The 18,150-nt window shown below is 40.1% G+C and overlaps 2 protein-coding genes across 4 annotated transcripts; both read left to right on the top strand.

Annotated features, from left to right (window-relative positions):
* The first annotated feature begins 1,008 nt into the window (after positions 1-1,008).
* Positions 1,009-8,813, top strand: stx16 (syntaxin 16). 3 transcript variants are annotated; one of them, XM_084348982.1, is made up of 9 exons: positions 1,009-1,467; positions 4,861-4,872; positions 5,001-5,108; positions 5,234-5,374; positions 5,486-5,648; positions 5,748-5,836; positions 6,404-6,547; positions 6,865-6,945; positions 7,271-8,813. In XM_084348982.1, the coding sequence occupies exons 1-9, from the start codon at positions 1,342-1,344 to the stop codon at positions 7,370-7,372; spliced, it is 966 nt and encodes a 321-aa protein (XP_084205108.1). In that variant the 5' UTR covers positions 1,009-1,341; the 3' UTR covers positions 7,373-8,813. The 3 variants fall into 3 exon arrangements, with proteins under 3 accessions (XP_084205108.1, XP_084205110.1, XP_084205109.1); XM_084348984.1 differs by lacking the exon at positions 4,861-4,872 and having other exon boundaries at positions 1,009-1,422; XM_084348983.1 differs by lacking the exon at positions 4,861-4,872.
* Positions 8,814-9,605: 792 nt separating this feature from the next.
* LOC311254352 (EEF1A lysine methyltransferase 3-like) lies at positions 9,606-11,066 on the top strand. Its single transcript, XM_084348072.1, has 3 exons — positions 9,606-10,028; positions 10,125-10,236; positions 10,590-11,066. The coding sequence occupies exons 1-3, from the start codon at positions 9,867-9,869 to the stop codon at positions 10,985-10,987; spliced, it is 672 nt and encodes a 223-aa protein (XP_084204198.1). The 5' UTR covers positions 9,606-9,866; the 3' UTR covers positions 10,988-11,066.
* Positions 11,067-18,150: the final 7,084 nt, after the last annotated feature.

The following is an 18,150-nucleotide window of genomic DNA, read 5'->3' as shown; positions in this document are numbered from 1 at the left end:
GTATTAGTATTAGTATTTCACTCTTTAAAAATGATGGGGGGAAATGTTTTTTAATTCATAAGAAATTAAGAAAGGTTTTTTGTTTGATAATGTTTATTTGATGGAATATCAATAAAGAAATTAAATTCATTGTCATACTTTTTGATTAGGTTGGTAAATATTATATTTAGTAGTGAGTATTTGACCGGTACTAATACCTTGTATCTTCTATTTATTAAAACCGGATACTGCAGGTAGGCTGAACTTTCCTGCCTAGGGAAAAAGTTATGTGACCTGGGACTTGACTTGCTTGACTTGACTTGACACAACCTGTGGCTTGGCTTGACTTTACTTAACTTGCCCAAGAAAAAATGACTTAGGCCTAGCTTGTGACTTGAACTAATTGATTTGAGTCACATGTCTGCATGTGACATCACTGTTTTTCATATGGGATGTCTTATATTTGACATGGACTCTGGCAAGTCAAGGTCCAGCAAAAGATGTCACCCACCTGGGTGAATTCAAATTTTCAGGTTTATATCCTTGTGTACGTTGCATGTTAGACGGGCACATATGTGCACATATTTAACTCAGTTTTTGCGGTGGATGAATTTGAAAACTACCATAGTGCCAAATTCTGTACAAACATACAACATACAAAACAACATTTTGGAGTGGATGGGTGCTTTAACTTTCATTTGGACGTGAAAACCTACAAGTGCTATGGATGAAATCATAACAGCTACTAAGCTTGGAGGTCAACAGATCCATTTCCATGACAATCTGATGATGAAAACAGTTGAAAGCTCTGGAAAAAAACAGCAAGTGGACTTTATGCTGTCAGACTATTGTTTCTGAGGTCAATACTAAACTTTGTTGCTTGTTTTGTAAAACAATCGTGGAAATAATCATAGTAGATAGACAGACTACTGTCTATCCGCCGAGGCGGCAGGGGGCGATAGTGAGCTTCAGTGACAGCTGAGAGCTGCAGTAAAAGAGTAGTAGAAGAAGAAGCAGTAGTTACGCAGGTGTTTACGTTTTCCTACTTCCGTAGCTGTCCAAGCGGAGCAACGTTACTAATCCATCGTTAAAGCCAAAAAAAAAATTAAGAAGAAACTCTCGGTCATGTTTGTTATTTTTAATTTAAGTATTAGAGATGCCTCTCAGATGAATAGTATTTAGGTCGTGTGTTGTCCACTGTAGGCGCTGTATCGCGAGTTTTGCTCATCATCCATCGCAGGCAAAGCTAAAGCTAAAGCTAGCGGTGTTAGCTGCGGGTCAGCGGCAGTGGACATAATTTAATAAATCATCGCCTGATCCGCACTTTGTCCAGTGTTAATTTAGATACCAAACAAGGCAGTCATGGCCACTAGGCGTCTGACCGATGCCTTCTTGTTAATGCGGAACAATGCAATCCAAAACCGGCAGATATTGGCTGAGCAAGTGAGTACATACGACCCCCGTCTGAGTACACGTAGCAATGCTGCGGTGAGTGGTCTGCATCGTTTTGACATTTTACTGTGTGTGTTTGCATATAGCCAGTCACTGAGCTGTGGTAGCTAGATACAACTGTGTGTTAGTAGCTGTTAATAATTACTCAGGAAGATTTCTGTGCCCCGTAATGTCACCTGAAGACTGATTAATGTGACTCAGTGAGGTGATGAGGGAGGATGTAGAGGAGTGTCAGGCATATTATTCAATTATTTATGGCTAATTGTCTGCACTAAACGTAAACAATTAAATACAACTTGCTAAGTAGTAGTCTGTATTTTTTAATTTCTAGGATAAAAGATAAGATTGTTAAATAAAATGTTGTAAAAAGTTAAAGCATGTTGTTTAATGTCACATTGTGCTCCTCCCTAGTAGAAAGTGTGCTGTGGCCAATACGTAGTAATTTGATTTAGACTAGATCAAATCGTGCCTGTGACTTGTAATTGATTGTTCCCCTAGAACATAGCTGGGGTTCTCCTCTAGTTTTTAATAAAAATGTTTGACATGAGGAAAATTGCTGTATAAAATTCCTGAAATCTGCTGCCTGTCATTCAAAAATAATGGGTTTTCTCTTGTGGATCCATTATGAAAACCAAGAAAGCTCCTCAGCAGTTTTCTGGTGAAACTTCTACTCTCTACAATACATTAAGACTTAATTTCCCCCTCTTAACTGTTCTTCAATAATGGTATTAGGGATGTGCTGATCTGACTTTCTCCCTTCTGCCGATTTAAATATATCCCAACACAGGGGACTGGATACCAGCCTGAAGCCATAGCTGTCTTTTAAATCAGTACAGCAGCTACCTCCTTGTGTGAAACTCATTTGAGTTGAATAAGACAAGATTCTGCACCAGAGATTGTCGTGCCACTGAATAGAGCCTACAGCCTGGCATTACTGGATTTTTGGGGCCGAAACCATTACAAATAATATACATATACATAAACACACATTTATGCAATGATCCTTCAAATGTGGTTATCCAACACAAAAATATGTATGTTATCGAGGCAGGATATTTTACAGTTGAACAACTGTGTTGTCCAAAATGACATCAAAGCAGACAGCTTCATTTTGAATTTAAGACAAAATTCTGCACCACAGATTAATAATGCAGCATCTGTTTCTGCATTATGTTTTCGGGAAAAGAGAAAGTTTTCATATCGGTGTCATATGTGCTGATTTGATATATACAGACAGGCCAATACCAGCTGACAGGTATATCGGTCAGGCTCTTGACTGAACGAATATAACTTACAGCAGAAACACTGAATTTCATTGTAACATTGAGGATGAAACTCTATTAAATGTTCATCAGTCACAACTTGCCAGTCTGCACAATATTGTCAGTGTCAGGGCCAAGTGCAAAAATGTCAATTTTTTCTTTCCAAATTACACGCATTCAGTCATTTTTAAAGGAATGCTTCACCCCATTTCAGACTTCTGTCATTATCTACATCCACACTGCCAGTTAAACTGCATTACCTTTGTAATACTACAAAGCACAAGGTAGTCAACTCACTTTTAGAAGCTTGAGCATGAGCTCTCCTGTGTTTGCTCTGGAGGTCACCTTTTGTCTAATGGAGGAGACCAGGTGCTGGGTACAAAAATACACAGCAAGCAGCTGTAGGATGTGTTTGACCATCCACACCCAGTTGTGAACATTTTAACCAGTTAATTGCTTGCTGCGGTAGATTAATTTCTGCCAGCCTGTACACACAGAGGCACTCAACATGCGAGGAGCATATCCCATCAGTTGAGGATGTCTGTATCGCAGTTCATAAAATACACTGCAGAATTTCAGCTGCTGAGCTGGTTGATGACTTTTCCTTGCCTGCCGTTACTGACGGCTTGGAAAGGCTGATCTTACTCCTGGGTGGACATTGGCTAATTAGTGCTTGTCAGTGCAACTCTGTGTGTGACGCAGTTTAGAGTGGCGTGCTGGGGTTTACCTCAGGATCATCAGGAACATCAGCACTTAGGCTCTGAGTAAAAAACAGGGGCGATGTGGCCTGGCACTCCAGAAAAGTAAAAATGATTCATGCTTGATAGTTCAGCTGCTGTGTTCAGCAGATTAACTGCTGTCATTTCTGCTGTGAACAAAAATGTCCCCCATTCATCACTCAGTCAGTCACCTGCATTTATACAAGAGCTCCTTCAGTAGGGTATCCTGTTTTTTTACCTTTGCCTATTCATTCATTCATTCAACCTTTATTTAAATCTCGAAAAATCATTGAGGGCAAGCCCTCATTTTTCAATGACGTCGAGAGCACAAATAAACAGAATAGGTGCAAAAATGTGATAACAAGCAGAAACAACGAGCATAATCGCAGAGCGAATAAACAGAATGGGTAAAAATGATAACAGATAAGAAGCAATATGACAGAAAACAAATAAAATGGAAAGCAGTGCTTGAAAATGATAAGAAACTGCAAGCAAACGAACATGACAAAACACAGTATAATGATGTGTACATCATTATACCACTTATTATTTAATGAAAACACAACTTAAGCTACAGTCAACTTTGATACTGATAGTTTTTATGAGAATGTGTTGCTGCTGGTATTAGTGTTTTTTGCCCTGCAGCCATCTTTCACCTCCTTACAGGACACTTAATACACTGTTCCAACCATGTTGTGTGTTGCATGGAGACATAAAATGTTAAATGTTAACAATGATATTTGTAGGCTTGCATCTCATTTGTTTTGAACGGTCTGGTCATTGTATGTTTGGTCCTGTTGTCTTTGTATCAGGCTTCATTCTTCAATGTTGTAAAACAGTGTTGATTTAAATGTGTCTGCACTCTCCGCCAATGTCAGAGAGAAAACACACTGTAATGTACAGAAAGAATATGTAATATAGGTGTTACTTAGTTGTTTATTTATTTTGCTCTCAGTCACTTTCTTGTAGCATTATACCACATTCATTTAATTTTGCAGTTGTACAACAATGACACATCACATATCCACAGGCTTAAGTATATTTGCACTGACTTAAAGGCAATGACTCAACTACAACTACTGTTTTCCATGTGTACATTCCCACTCATTTTAAATTGTCTTAAAAATATTTCCTTTCTTGAGGCAACCATTTCAACCTCTCAACCTCTCTCTTTATTACCACTGTTTCTTGCTTTTAATGATTTTATTTTTTCATTCACACTCTAGTTTTACTTATGTACAAGTGAAGGTGACCTTATGTGGCTCTGCTGTACAGTAATTATCATTCTCAAAATCATTATTTGTTCATAGAGGTGGATGCAAAAACACTTATTTTGATATTAACTGTCAAATTTCCGGGGCTCACTTCCTGTTACTTCTGTCTTTTTCTCTCCTTTTTCCTTGTTTTCTATTGGATGGGACCAATCTGCTCTCTACCAATCACATTAGGAGCTTGATGAGGTACTGTTGTTTCACTTCATGCTGTAATTACTTAAGTCACTTTAAATGGTAGACCTCGATCATCATCATGTTGAATTATAAGCCTATATAAAAGGTTTAATCATCATTTGTTTTCCATGTTTTTCAAGATGGCTGACGATCGAATGGCCTTGGTGTCAGGAATCAGTCTGGATCCTGAAGCTGCCATTGGAGTCACCAAGAAACTGCCGCCCAAATGGATAGAGGGGGTTGATGAGGTAAAAAAGAGACTTTGTACAGGGACAGGAATAAAGAGACCTATCAGTAAATGGCTGATCGATTCCAGATTTAACCTAAAGCTCACAAATGCATCTGTTTGGAATCCTTTTAACCATCATTTCAGATCCAGTATGAGATCACACGGGTTCGGCAGAAGATGAAGGATCTTGCCTTACTTCATGACAAGCATATGAATCGTCCTACACTCGATGATAGTAGTGAGGAAGAGCATGCCATAGAAATCACTACGCAGGAGATAACACAGGTACAGTGAATTGTTTGCATATAGTCAATAATTTTAATTGCTCCATATTTCTTCTTGTGCACACAGTCATAACAGCATGATATAGTACTGCTCGCTGCTCGTTCGTTGCAGATGTTTCATCGATGCCAGCGAGCCGTGACGGGTTTGCAGTCTCGTTGTGGCCACTGCACCGAGCAGGAGGAGAGGCTGTTGAGAAACGTGGTGTCGTCCCTGGCACAGAGTCTGCAGGAGCTGTCCACCAATTTCAGGCACACGCAGTCCGGCTACCTAAAACGTAAGAACTGCAGTTCTTCTCTAGTATCGCATTTCTTTTATCCTCAAGTTGTTTTGTTTTCATTCCTTCTAAGCTTCATGTGAAATGTTTACATTCCAGGTATGAAGAATCGTGAGGAGAGGTCAAAGCACTTTTTTGACTCTGGGCCCCTGATGGAAGAGGATGAAGAGTTAGCTGTTTATGACAAGGTGAATGGACTTTTCAAATCTCTTTATGTCAGTCAAATAAAGCCCTCTGAAAGTTTCACAACAATTTTGTTTTTTCAGGCACCTTTTTACAGTACAATACAAACAGTACAGTCAAGGACAAACAAGACAAGAAAAACAAACATCCATTAAAAGTCTGGATGCACACTCACCACTGTGTCACACAAATTCAACTTTTGCACATCAGTGTTGGTAACTTTCTGTTAATCCCACTAAAAGACAGGAAAGGACAATAAAAAAAAGTATACTGTATGTTTAGTTAAATTTAACCAAACCATAACAATTTCTCTCTACAGTTCATAACCAGGGATTTTTAAAAAGAGAAGAAATGAGTTGACCAAGTTTTAATCATAAACATTGATGTACAGATATCTTTTTACCTCAGTCTTCAAGGTGTTACCAAAATCTACTGATAATGAATTAAATACAGCATCAGTACTTGTTTTTCTTTTCTATTTTGACATCAAATTAAATTTGGCCAATGTGTTGCTGCATTTGTAGTAAGAATTGTTACTGTAAAATCACTGACTGTCATCCTTTTGGTTTCAGGGGTTCACAGACGACCAGCTAATGCTGGTGGAGCAGAACACAGTTATGGTTGAAGAGCGAGAGAGGGAGATCCGACAAATAGTGCAGTCCATCTCGGATCTGAATGAGATTTTCAGGGACTTGGCTGGAATGGTGGTGGAACAGGTATTTGAAGCCGTCGTGACACGTTCACACACAGTTTTTTAGAATTATGACATTAGTCAAGTCACTGAGGCACCACAGATGAACTTTCTTGTCCTCCATGTATGAGGGTCGGGTTGTCAGTGAGCTTGAATGAGAATTATTTGTGTGAAAACAAACCCTAGGTTAGATGTTGTCTGGCAGTGCTGCACCAAACTGCCAACAATAAACCTCCTAATATTATTAGAATAAAATAACACTTTTTCCTTTGTTTAAAATAAAGAATCTACATCTAAAATTATTTTCCTCTGCTAACAAATTCTCTGTTCTTCCTTCTCAAGGGCACCGTTCTTGACAGAATCGACTTCAATGTGGAGCAGGCATGTGTTAAAACAGACGATGGATTGAAGCAGTTACAAAAGGTAAATACAAAATGCTTTGTCTCCATAAACATTTAGACTTCTTGGTTAGGTAACTGTAAACTTTTTTAATCACAATTTTGACAAATCACAGTTCAGATTGGTATTAATAAAATATGTATTTCCTGTTGACACCAAATAGGATCCAGAAAAAGCTCACAGCAAACAAATCATATAGTGGATGTACATGTAGTGGAGTAAAAAGTACAGTATTAACCTTAAAATGTAGTAGAGTGGAAGTAAAGGTTGGCAGCAAATGGAAAAACTCATCAAATTGAAAGCAAGTGAAATACAGTATTTGACTTTTTCTTTTCTGTGTTCTTTGCAGGCAGAACAGTATCAGAAGAAAAACAGAAAGATGCTGGTCATTTTGATCCTCTTTGTCATAGTAATTGTTCTAATTCTTATTCTTTTCGGAACAAAGTTTTAATTTTGCATTCCTCTGGCGTTTTGTTTTCTGTGTGGGTGTTTGTTGTGCATCTGTGTGGACTTGGACTCTGTCTCGGTTCTACGCAAAACAAAGATGACTGCCTTTTAATACCCACCGGGAAACGAAGAAGAAGAATTCCACGTCTATTTACAGGTGCACTTTGGGCTGTGTGGGGTTGATTTTAATGAGAGAAACAATCAACAATGCGTTTGAGCCAGGGCTGTTTTATCAAGTGACTTGCACCCAGATCGCCAAGACTCTGCGACAGAGGTTTGTCAAACCTGACTATATTGACATATGTGTCTTAACAAAAGAAAACACAAAAAATGGACTACCAATGTTTAAATGCTAAAGCAGACCATCCTCTGCTTAATCTCAAAGCACGAATTGTGACGTTTGTTGTGTGATTGCATCGTTTCTGTCCAGTGTCATTGCAAACATTTTGTTTCTGTGAGGAAGATGTGATGCAGTATGCAGATGCAGTAGATCTAATTTTACTGCAAATTCACTTTGATCCCAGCATTGCTTTTATGTCCCGGCTCAGTATTTTGACCTTGAAAGACTAAAAGAAAATGTTTTGTATTAGGACAGTATGAGACCAGATGTGAATAGTCATTCAGCACCAAATATATTCCTTTGGTTGAAGGACCACCTGTTATTTTATGGCTTAACTCCTCAGTTTAATAATAATCAGATTGTGTTGATCATCAGACTGTTTGTCTGGTGAGGGTTAAAACAGCCATGAGCTCCCTCCAATTCATCTGGTGATTTTAAAATCAGACTCGAGTCACACCGGCTGCACTTTTCATAAAGTGCTCATTTCAAAACACTGTCTTGTTTTTTGTTGTTCACAGTCCTTGCATAAAGTGCTACCTTTTTTAAACTCTTGCAGTTTGCACATATTGAGGCCTGAGGGGAGTGAGGGTGGCTGTGTTATGGATGTAATACTACTGTCATCTGTGTGATGAAAAGAATTATTTATTTTTTAATAACTTCAAATAATCAGGAGGTTGGGACGTGTTCTGTCTCAGGCAGAATTACTGTATATTGAGTAAAGTTTATCTGTAGTCTAAAACCCAACAGTTATTGTACTTTCCACTGAGAAAACTGTGATGTAGTCCAACACAAGCATACATATGAAGACAGCATTGTTGTTTTGTTTTATTTTCAGATTGGACACATTACATTTTGGTTGGAAATTCTTGACATGTGCTTGTGTTCTATAAAGACTGATGAGCTGGAATGATGAAGAGCTTTATTTGACATATCTGTACTCGACTCTACACTTTATACACCTGTTAAAATCATCTTTGTCATTGATGTGAAGTTGTGTGTGTGAAAACTGGTTATGTCTTAGTGGTACTCTACTTAAGTTTTGTTTTCCGGACAAAATGGGTGAGGAGACGGCAACTTGTTTTTTTTAAATAAACCTGGAACATGACGGTGTTTTGTGTGTTTTCATCTGCAGCACTGATGCTAAATACAGCTACAACTATTACTGGATTATACACTATTTTGATCATTTATTGGTCATGCAAATAACTTTTTAAGCAAAAATGCTGAACATTTCATGGTTTTTGCTTCTTAAGTGAGGATTTGCTGTTTTATATTATTGTAAATGAAGTGGTCCGTTTTCAACCGTTAATTTGGACAAAATAAGCCCTTTGAGGACATCCTTTTGGACTCGTGATTCACATTTTTCCTAGTTTGAAAGTTTTACACACAGACGATGAATAAATAAAACAATTGGCAGATTCACCATGGGCATAATTGTGAGCTGCAGGCTTACCCATGAGTGAATGAGATCATGCATTGTTTTGAGAGCAGACACTTGTCTAGCTGAAAATGCTGGCTATGAAAACAGGATGAGGATGATCTAATTCTTTTGTGATGCACTGATTTTAAGGCTGGCAGCACCTGAATTTACCAAGTCAAAGTAAAGCAATACCTAAACCTCAGGTTTACAAATGAAACAGCCAATTATATGTAGACTTCATCCCCCAAATAACATCAGCAACATCTTATGTATACAGTTTTAGTATAAATCAGAGCATTTAATTATGCTCAGTCCACACTGTGTGGACTGTACCTAGAGTTAACACGTGCCTGGTGGGAAGAGCCCAAAGTTATTTTTGGGAACTTATTCCTGACCCGGAAACTAAGTGGGTTTGTTTTGCATTTCAAAGTAAAAGCCTCGTATACACCTACTGTATAAAATTATCTCAAACAAAGATAGCTGCAACTAAGCATCCGGTTTCCGTTAATAGAGTAATGATACGTGTTATAAAACGTATTTAAGTCTCTGAAAGTGCAGGCTAAAAGTAAAACACATCTTAACATGTGAACTGAGCAGTTAGACAGCTAGCTTACAGACAACGTTAGCTAACGTGAGACGCTAATAACTTGACCTGGAAGGCGACTTGTTCAGGCTGAGGTGCTCGTGTTGGTCGCTGACTGTACATCGAGTTGACCATTTTAATTCAATCTACCAGACATGATTTGTTCAGAGGATGAAGACGACCCCTTCCCTGTAGACGACGGTCTGTTTGCTGACACATTTTCTCAGGATACCGTTTACACCTTAGTCGGCCAGGAGCTGAAGATAACACAGGTGTTCGGGGCAAACCTCGGCGTGGCTGCCCCGGTCTGGGAAGCTGTAAGAGCCGACTTGGTTTATGTTGAAGTCATAGAAATATACGTGCTAAATCAGTGTGAGGTTTGTGTAACGATAAGGGTGTGTGTGTGTGTACAGGCGTTACTCTTGTGTCGTTACTTGGAGGAGCAGTCGGTGGAGTTGAGAGGGAAGCGCATCATCGAGCTGGGAGCAGGGACTGGTGTGGTCGGGATCCTGGCAGCACGTCTCGGTGTGTTGTTGCACTGCGGATTATTATGATGATAAATGGCATTAGAGGCTCCTGAACCTCTCCTGGCTGGTTGTATATGTACACAGACAGGTCTTCTCTAGTGTCCATTGAAGAAGTCTGCTAACTGTCATACTCAGCTGTTGATGCAGCTCACACCTGCCTCCACCAGAGGCGCTGTGAACCTGCTGCAGCTGCCACAACAGCTGATGCTCACAAAGTGTCAATGATAAAAGATTACTTGTCAGAAATCTCAAAACATCCTGAGAATTTTAATACATTTGTAGTATCTGAACACAGATATCTGTAAATAAGATCAACAACACATTTGAACCACACTCTCATATCTTTTTCAGGTGCAGCTGTGACCCTCACAGACCTTCCTCCGACTCTCCCTCAGATCCAGGCCAACGTCTCTGCTAACATGCCACACAGTGGTTGGCCAAACACCCCTCCCACCGTCCTGCCTCTGTCCTGGGGTGAGGACCACATGAACTTCCCTTCTGACTGGGATCTGGTGCTCTGTGCAGATATAATTTACCTCCCAGAGACTTACCCGCTGCTTGTGGAGACACTAGCTCATTTGTGCAAGAACGGAGCCGTGGTGTATCTGTCGTCCAAAATGCGAAAAGAGCACAGGACTCCATATTTCTATGAGGATTGTCTGCCAAGCAGATTTAATGTTGAGCTTGTGAACCGTGATGACAAACAAAACAATAATATATACAGGGCATCTCTAAGGAAAGAGCAGTGACAGCAGGGACAACCTTTCTATGAGTCTGGTTTCTTAGGTGCCTTTTTAAAAATATATATTAAAAGAAATTGTGAAAACAGCATATGTAGTTTTTTTTACTACAAGCAGCTGCAATTTGGGGTTTTATAATGCAACTACACATTGTTAGAATTATTTGTATAGCCTTATAACACAGAGAGAGCTCGCTCTCACTGGACTTCTCCTGTGTTGTCAAACTCTTTAGTCTAAAGACATTAAACTTGTGCACTAGGTTTATGTCAGAAGTCAAGTCAGAATTGAGTTTAAAGGTCTTTGACGTGCACCAAATAGTGATGACACAATCCTGGAATTTCAAACTTTGATACAATACCTTGAACTATATCAGTGTTCGATACCAGAGGAAAAGTTGACACAGTATCAGTATCAACACTGAAAAATTAGTATCGAAACCGTTTCAAATATTCACTATCAATATTGTTGAAAACACTTGCAACAAATATATTGTTGAAAACCTACCTGTTTACTTTTGTTGACCATGTACTTTGATTACGCTGGTTCTTTTAGTTATATATTTATTTGACTATTTTTGACCATTTTCACTTTTCACAATATCCTACCATTATCTACTGTCGCAGGTCACAGTCTATGTAATGTTATTACATGTGGAGAATAAAATAAAATGTGATTTGTCCTCGGTTAGGTATTCTGATGATTGTTAAACTGTTAATGACTGTTAAACACCTGACTGATTTCAGGTTCTTCCCTTCATCACTTGTCTATTTTGTCTTTTTGACTTCATGTTGTCATTATCAAGCACACTTAGTTTGGTAATGTTGTCAGAGCATTTCTTAAAAAAGGGTCAACAGCTCCTCTCAGGAATGTTCTGCCTTACTCTGACATTAAAATGTCATATATTCTTCAGCACACCTCTGATTATCCTTTATTGTTAAAACCGTTGTTTTATGCAAGGGTCTGGAGCATGTTACAAAGATGTTTGAGCTGCATTATCTTCAGATCATCCCATCTCTAAAGGCCCTGGAGAGTAATCTCCTCAGGAAGCTGTGTACTACGGTTTTTATGATCTTACATGAATACAAACTTTAAAAAAACATTTGTATTCATTTGATGTGACATGTCTGTTGTTGTGTTTTTGTGTATAGTTTTCTGACTGGTTTGAAATGGGTGGGAGTCATTTTAATTAAAATGTGATGAAGACTTTGGGATTTTTAGCTAGTGAAGTCAGGCCACTGCCCATCAAATCTGATCAAACACACCCACACAATCCTGAAGAAACACACTGAGTATTAAACCTTATAAATAATACCTTGTCTTTTTTTCAAACTTTAGTTTAAACTGCTGCTAGTGTAATCATGAATATTTAATGTTGTGCTGTTTAAAGGTCTTTAAATTAAACTAAAATCAGCCTCCACAGGAGCTGATGAGGTCCATCGTTCACTAAATATTGTCATGATCATCTCTAGAATGAAACTTTCATCTACAAGCAGCATCAAAGCTCAGAAAGATGCAAAAAACATGTTAATTTTCTCAGTAATAATGGAAACATAATGCAGTTGATGTCATACTGTTAGTGTGATGTGTGATCTTTCTTCACTTCAGTCTAGACTGGGCTCCATTACGAATGTTAAAATTCAGCAGCAAACAGTCAATATATCTTCAGGAAACTGTGCTTTAACCACAAACAAAATCATGTTTGGATTTTAGTTTATTTTATACATTTTTAGTCTTCCCTCTTCCTGTTTTCGTTGTATTGTTTTCTAACGTGGATTCTGATCTCATCTGAAAAGCTTCTAGTGATGATCAAGCCGGACTTAACTATATGAAAACATCAACCTTTTGGTGTATGTGCTGTTGATATCCAACACAATGTTGTTTTTATTGAGATCTATAAAACCCAAAACAAAGTTCATCCGATCCCCAACTATTGTGTCAACATCAACAGATCGCCCTCCCTGCAGCCTGCTGTCTGTACGTACTTCATCCCCTCTCTCCTGCTCTCTGCTGATGTACAGACTTTCTGTTCAGAGAAGGAAAGCCTGTTTGTTACGCTGGAGAGTTTCAAAGAAAGGGAGACAACCAGTCCGCTGCCCGTCTCTCCCTCTGCTACAATTCAGCCGACAAAACAACAGATCCCTATCTCCATGCAGAGTCTGCTCTACATCACGCCCAGCGCCTCCCACACGAGCCAGTGTCCTGCAAAGTGCACATCACTGGTTTTGTTGTTGTTCACGATTATTTGGGCAAAGTTATGGAAACTTTGTGTTACTAGTTAATGGTGATGTTGATACGAACATCCAATTAGAAAAAGTTGAAACAACAATCTTAAATATACATTTTTATTTGCAGCTGTGAGGTTAAGGTCTGAAATATTCAATTCTAATATTCAGCCTATCTACATAATTACCATTAATGCCAATACAATTATGCCAAAAAGGCATAATTATCTGCATTTTTATATTTTAGTGTGTCTATCTGAACTAAATTCCATGTTAGTTTGTAGTTACACTTTATACTATGTTGTTAAAAAACTTCCATGTTGCCTTCCCTTGAAGTCACCTTTGTATGACTTTAAAGAGTAATGATGCAGCTAAAGATAGTGTTTCTAAAAAGCCTGATTAAAAAATTCCTCTGTGGTATTTGAACTGGGTATGTTGGCTGGATGAGAGGAGGATGGGCTAACAGTGACAGGGGAGTGTGTGTGTTTGTGTGAGTAGAGTGGGAGGGGGACTGAAAGCCACTGTCCTTTTAAAACAAGTTGTAGTGTTAGGGCTTCATTAGAGCGCATATCACCTCATGAACAGCGAGGACAGTAATTTTGAAAACAGCAATTAAAGGTACGTGTTGTGTGTTGTATCACTCCATTTATGTAACAATATATAAACTGCAGGTGACACTTTTTGATGTCATGTTCAGTGTTACAAAATGTACTTTTTGAGCCATTACATCTTTATTTTCCAACATTTCAGATCTGAGTATCAGACCAAAAGATGGAGTTCTGGCCCGAGAATCAGGGGCAATCATCTCTATATTCCAAATTCGGTACCGTTCCTGGGAGAAACTGTACACATAAGTGAGTTCAGTGGTATAATTACTTTTCCTTTTTCATTTTTCCCCCCTGCTTAAGGGGTTACTTACTCAAATCGAGGGTCTATGGACAGAGGGTGTCGTACACTGTACAGATTGTAAAGCCCCTGAGAAACTGACTTGACAACTTTATAAATCAGTCTAATCTTTGGATGGTAAGTGTCTGTTGCCATTTTTCTAGGCTTGTTTGAAAAGCTTAAACTTAATTTGTACAGTGTTGTCTTGATTCCAAAAAAGTAATGCTCAACAAACAATCAGTTGCCTTTTTAGTTGCATCTCTGCAGACTATTTAACCCTTGACCAACTTCAACACTGACTTACGCTGCAATTTTTAGCAGTACATTATTTTTCATTTGTTGGATATTATCAGTGGACCGTATTGATACAGTAAAGTGATACCAAAATGAGCCACTTGTTGGAAGCTGAATGCTGAAACACAGCATAAAAAAATTGTGAAAGATGGCTTTGAATTTACACACTTTTCCACCATTTTACCCACAGCTACCATGACAGACATCAGGCAACTCATTACCCATTGTACTATGGTGAGCAGCAGGATCAAAGCAGGGAGTCCAGTTACTGGACTGTACCAGGATCAAGAGTTGGAGGGGCTCCACAGGAGTACACTAACTGGACGGACCAAGACATGGCTGCTGCCGCTGCTTCTTCTCACTTCCCTTTTATTCTAGACCGTCACCCTCAGCAGCACCAGGACCTGGGAGAATATCAGCTGCATGAAGCCAGAGACAGAGAGTGGACTGTAGCTCAACGAGCAGCAAGGGATTATGAGAGAGGATTTCTGAGGGAGGGATGGCAGAGGAGGTGGGAACCCTGCAGTCCTGTCCGGTACAACAGGGAAGTTTCTACTAAGAGGAGTGACAGCAGCTATCGAGAGCTGGAGGCTTGGGCAGCTCGATACAGCCATTCTCTTCCAAGGAGGAGACGTATCGAGGCAGAGTTGAGGGGCGCCTCTCAGGGGCTCTTGGAGAGCAGCCGGGCCCCAGAGAGGGAAAGCAGGAGTGGGACAGATCCTCGAGTCGCAGCGCTGCAACAGGTCATACAATCTGCAAACATGAGAGAATCAGGATTGTGGGATAGAGGGGGCAGACAGCAAGCTTCGACATATTATCCATCACAAACTCCTGCCACTCCTGACACAAGCCACGTGTTGGACATGAAAGAAAAGGCTGGCTACCAGAGGAGGATGTTCAGCCAACCACCTGGCTATATTGCTCCTCCTCCCTATAACAGCCCGCATAAAAGTACACCTGCGTTGCACAACAGTGACACCAGCTGGGAGCAGGAAGGTAAGAGACAAACCTACTGGTCACAGCCCACATTCAGAAAGCAGGATGTCCCTGTAGATTACCAAAAAGGAGAGAAAGAGGACTTCGCAAAACCAGATGTAAATCAGTATACCTTCCCAGAGCTTGAAGGGCTTCAGCACCAAAAACAGGAAACAGCTGCTTCACAGGCAAGCAGTCCTGTTAGTACCCAGAAACTGCACATACAGCGTGAAAGTATGTTATCTCTGCAACAGCCACAAGTGCTACAAGCAATTCAGAATGAAAAGATAAATGAGGAACCATCCTCAAAAGTCATTGAGGGACGGAAGTTCAGATTGAACAAAAAGACAGGCGGGTTGACCATATTCTGCTTAGTGTCTCGAATAGCAGCCACCACAGAAACCCCATCTTTGCCACTTTGTACCTTGCAAACAAACATTCAAAACACAGAACAAGGAGGGGTTTCTAAAAGTCTAATGAACAGTGGTGACAATCAAACACACAAACTTGCAGATGAGGTAGACTTCAGAGCGCCAACACTCACAGAGCAGTCGAATACTTCTGATGAGGAAAATTTCAAAGTCCAGCCGAAAGAGACAACAACCTGCGTAGAAAGTGAGATGCTCGAGATAAATCTATCAAACAAAGCAGAGACAGATGCAGTTTCCCCAGAAAAAGCAAGTACAAATGATGCTGATGCTGATGCTAAATTAGGGAGACAAGTTGCTCAGTCAGTGCAGCCAGTGTCAGTCAAATATCCTCTGTGGAGGGAGCCTAGTTTCACAAGCCGGGCGGAAACTGAGAGTTCGTCCACATGTTTGAGAGCAAACAGTGAGGAGGGAGAAACAGATCTTCTGCACAGCCACGAGGTTTCTGCTGAAGTTCATCCAATTGACATTGAAGTAAGGAGACTGGACATCAAGAAAGACACCGAATCTGAGGACGGTAAGGGTTTACTTGTTATTGACACCACCTGTGTTGTTGTTAAAATGGAGCTGATCCCATCACCCAAGAAAGAGCATGTTCACTTTTTGGACTCAACGTCACACGATGAAGAAAGTCCACTTGATGTTCAACCTGCCATCTCTCCTGAATGTGTCCAATCAAACAGTCAGCTGAATCTGGAAGTGACAACTGATGAAAATGTAGAAACAGACCCCTTGCATATGAATGAAAGGCCTGAAGTAGATTCAGATCTTATAGAGACAAAGGCAGGGGAATTAGAGATGCCAGAGAGGCATCCGAGTCTAGATCTTATAGAGACAAAGGCAGGGGAATTAGAGATGCCGGAGAGGCATCTGAGTCTAGATCTTATAGAGACAAAGGCATCTGAGGAAGAGAGTGAAATCTCTTTCCCCTGCGTGTCCTCGTCTTCAGTTTCTGAAAGGGAAACCTTGGAGGAGCGCGCTGAAAGAATCCTGGGTATCCCTCTACATGACTGCATCACTGAGCAGCAACCTGAAGATGCACCGTCACTTCTTGGCTCATATGCGGAGGACCAGGAAGTTGAACCTTCTCCGATTAAAGATGATGACATTATTGATGCCACTGAACGAGTCCCAGAGGATACAACAGAGGTGAAACAGTCACAGAATCAGTTAGAGGTTGGACAAACTGATGACGCAGTGTGTTTGCAAGAGAATGACGATGCCAAAGATCAGGTGGCAAATGGAGGTGGTGAGGATGTTGTAGGATCTCAGGAGCAGGTGTCTGCTATGTCTGAAGAGAATGACACTGACTCGCAACTCGAAACAGACATCAAAGCTTCATCTGAAATTGAAATAAGTCAGGATCTTAATCCTAAATTTACTTGTGAAGAAGGTACGACTGAGCACAGTCAGGAAGAAAATGTTGAGAACGATACTCAACATCCCTCTCAGTGTCTCAGTCCACCCATCGGCACCTCTATTTCTTCTTCACTTTCACCTGCTCTAGACTGTGAAGTGCACAACCCTAATCTTTCTCTTACACTCTCATCCTCTGATCTTACATCAAACATTGAGGAAGGTCCTGATCCTGAGTTGATTGCTGTCAATTCGCCTTATCCTGAAACGTCTCCTCCTCACACTCCATCAGAACAACTATCTCCTCCTCCCCCTGGATCAGCTGACTTTTTCCAAAGCTCCACTCCCCATACAGACCACTCCCCAAGCCCCTCTCCTCTTGATTTAATAGATCAAACTGCAGAAGCTGTGTCCAGCATTGACGATGAAGGTCAAACATCACATCTACCACACAATGAGATCAGTAACACCCTTGAGGACCTCGCCAAGGATATGACCGAGGATCTTGTGTCACAAGATGAAAGTGGCAAAATAGATGATGCTGCTTGTTTGGAGGAGAGCAACGTCACCGATGAGCTACAAACACAAGAAGCTGACAAGGACCCTACAGACCATGTTACGGAACAGAGACTTAAATTTCCCCAAGAAAATGCAACTGGGGTCAACATTTTGCAGCAACAACTTGAATGTGTCCAGGCAGAGGATGTTGTTTGTATAAAAGAGAGTTATATGAGTGAAGAGCAACTACCAAAGGAAATCAATGACCAAATACAGACACTTGAAATATCCAAAGATGATGCCATAGAGGTCAACGGATTGCAGGAACAGCTTGAAGGTTTTATGACTGAAGAGCAACTACCAAAAGAAGTCAATGAGGATCCTGTTAGTCTTTTGGAGCAGACAATATCCCCAGAAAACATGACTGAAAGTCAAACTCAAACAGAGGCCAACACTTTGCAACAATTTGATAGACAGGATGCTTCATATCTAAAAGAAATGTATATGACTGAAG

Source organism: Pagrus pagrus (genome assembly GCF_965226575.1).
Source record: "Pagrus pagrus genome assembly, chromosome: 3".
NCBI classification, from domain to species: Eukaryota; Metazoa; Chordata; class Actinopteri; order Spariformes; family Sparidae; genus Pagrus; species Pagrus pagrus.
The sequence above is the reverse complement of the archived record's forward strand: the minus strand, read 5'-3'. Positions and strand labels throughout refer to the sequence as shown.

What these genes read in the sequence shown, in the direction of transcription:
- stx16 (XM_084348982.1), top strand. Translation starts at nt 1,342, where the DNA reads ATGGCCACTAGGCGTCTGACCGATGCCTTCTTGTTAATGCGGAACAAT. An exon ending in GGATAGAGGGGGTTGATGAG is followed by an intron (nt 5,109 to 5,233) that starts GTAAAAAAGAGA and finishes CCATCATTTCAG; the next exon opens with ATCCAGTATGAGATCACACG. An exon ending in GCAGTCCGGCTACCTAAAAC is followed by an intron (nt 5,649 to 5,747) that starts GTAAGAACTGCA and finishes TTTACATTCCAG; the next exon opens with GTATGAAGAATCGTGAGGAG.
- LOC311254352 (XM_084348072.1), top strand. Translation starts at nt 9,867, where the DNA reads ATGATTTGTTCAGAGGATGAAGACGACCCCTTCCCTGTAGACGACGGT. An exon ending in CTGCCCCGGTCTGGGAAGCT is followed by an intron (nt 10,029 to 10,124) that starts GTAAGAGCCGAC and finishes GTGTGTGTACAG; the next exon opens with GCGTTACTCTTGTGTCGTTA. An exon ending in GATCCTGGCAGCACGTCTCG is followed by an intron (nt 10,237 to 10,589) that starts GTGTGTTGTTGC and finishes TATCTTTTTCAG; the next exon opens with GTGCAGCTGTGACCCTCACA.